Source organism: Coccinella septempunctata, chromosome 9, assembly GCF_907165205.1.
Source record: "Coccinella septempunctata chromosome 9, icCocSept1.1, whole genome shotgun sequence".
Taxonomy (NCBI): domain Eukaryota; kingdom Metazoa; phylum Arthropoda; class Insecta; order Coleoptera; family Coccinellidae; genus Coccinella; species Coccinella septempunctata.
The window spans coordinates 3493888-3495482 of NC_058197.1; the positions used below are offsets into that span (position 1 = coordinate 3493888).

Consider the following 1595-nt stretch of genomic DNA (forward strand, 5'->3'; position numbering starts at 1 on the left):
GTAAATCAAACTGATCAAAAATTTACATCCAACTGACTTAAAATTCCGAAATATTCTGACGTTAACTTGATCAAAACACTTAACTTGAAATTACCAAAATTCCAAATTTCACTTAATTGAAACCAATTAAATTCAAATGACCGAAATTCAAAATTATTTTAGCCTCCAAATTAAAAAAAAATAACTCAAATGATTTCACCCTTAAATGTGTTCAAATTCTGATAAGACAACGTCTTAATTTTCCTTATCTGCTTTCCCTAAATTGATTTTAATTTCGCAAAAATACTTGAATGAAATGAACTAATTCTCAAACCCACTTTTTGTAACAAAATAACCGATCATTCAATCACAATCACTGATAACCACAAAATGAATTACTATGCTCGCAAAAAAAACTTGATGTCCCACCAAAATATTGGCCGTACCCCAGGTACGTAAACTATGACCTGTTACACTCGTCAACCGATAGTCGACCTCCTCTCTATTTATTCCATCTTCTGGAATTATACTCCTATTTACAAGAGTCACTGCGGCTTCCGTATCTACCAAACAACGCCTCGTCCTTCCATTTATGTTTAAGTTAATCATGTGAGGTGCATCAATTAACCCTCCGGAATTCACTTCCGGGATCACCATTACCGAACGATCCTTACTTTCCCCCTTACATACATGCCCCCCTGGCATCCCCGAATAAACCTGCCCTTTTAAAAATTTCCGGCCACTATCCCGGCAGTTGGATTTTGGCCCTCCCTGTTTAAATCTTCTTGTCTCCTCGACTGAGACCCCCTCGAAAATGGAGACGATCGCTTAGGAATAGCTCCCGTATTTCGCCCCCCTTCCTTAGCTGCATTTCCTCCCATTTCCTTGTTTTCACGTTGACCCCAGGCCATATTTGCTTCACCCCCTCCTCCTGGGGGTGTAGTTCTCTGTATTCTATTTTTCGTAAAACTCTCTCGTCCCTGACGATTTTGTCTTGGGCAATCCCTAGCCCAATGACCCCTTTGACCGCAACTATAACAACCTCCCTGCGTCCTTTGCCCTGATCTGTTATTATTCCTACACTCTCTCGCAAAATGACCCGGTCTACCACAAGAATAACATTGCGCTGTATTCTTCTTTGTCTCTGCGAATTTTTTAATATCTCCCCTTTCATCCTTCGAGTCGTGCCCCTTTTTCCCGCAATTTTGACATCCCTCCGTTGCATCTACCGCCGATACCCTCATATTTGATGTCCTTCCTTGTATCATCGTTGTTGCGGTCTCTTGTTATTTGACCAGTCCTTCCGCCTTTTCTAGATCTAAATTTTCTTCTCTTAATAAAGCTACCCCCATATCTTTCATCAAGTCTTTGCGCAACCCTGTTTTAAACTGATTTAATATTAACTCTTTATTTTTCTTTTTGATTCCCGCTTCTTCGTCTAGCGATGCTCCGCCCAAATCTTCCCTGAGTAATTCCGCGCCTAAAATCCGCAGCCTAGTACAAAATGATGAAACATCTTCATCATGTCGCTGGAAACAACGACTCAAATTCCACTGACTCTCCCCTGGTAATTTTGATGGCGTAAATTTTAAGATTAGCCGCTGTTTCAATTCAGA

At 40.4% G+C, this 1595-nt stretch overlaps 1 protein-coding gene across 1 annotated transcript; it reads right to left on the bottom strand.

The window, feature by feature from the left end:
• Positions 1–704: 704 nt before the first annotated feature.
• Positions 705–1223, bottom strand: LOC123320970 (DNA-binding protein HEXBP-like). Its single transcript, XM_044908471.1, has one exon. It carries the CDS (start codon positions 1221–1223, stop codon positions 705–707), a length of 519 nt encoding a protein of 172 aa, XP_044764406.1.
• Between the last annotated feature and the right edge of the window lie 372 nt (positions 1224–1595).

Coding starts and splice junctions, on each gene's coding strand:
- LOC123320970 (XM_044908471.1), bottom strand. CDS start 1,223: ATGAGGGTATCGGCGGTAGATGCAACGGAGGGATGTCAAAATTGCGGG.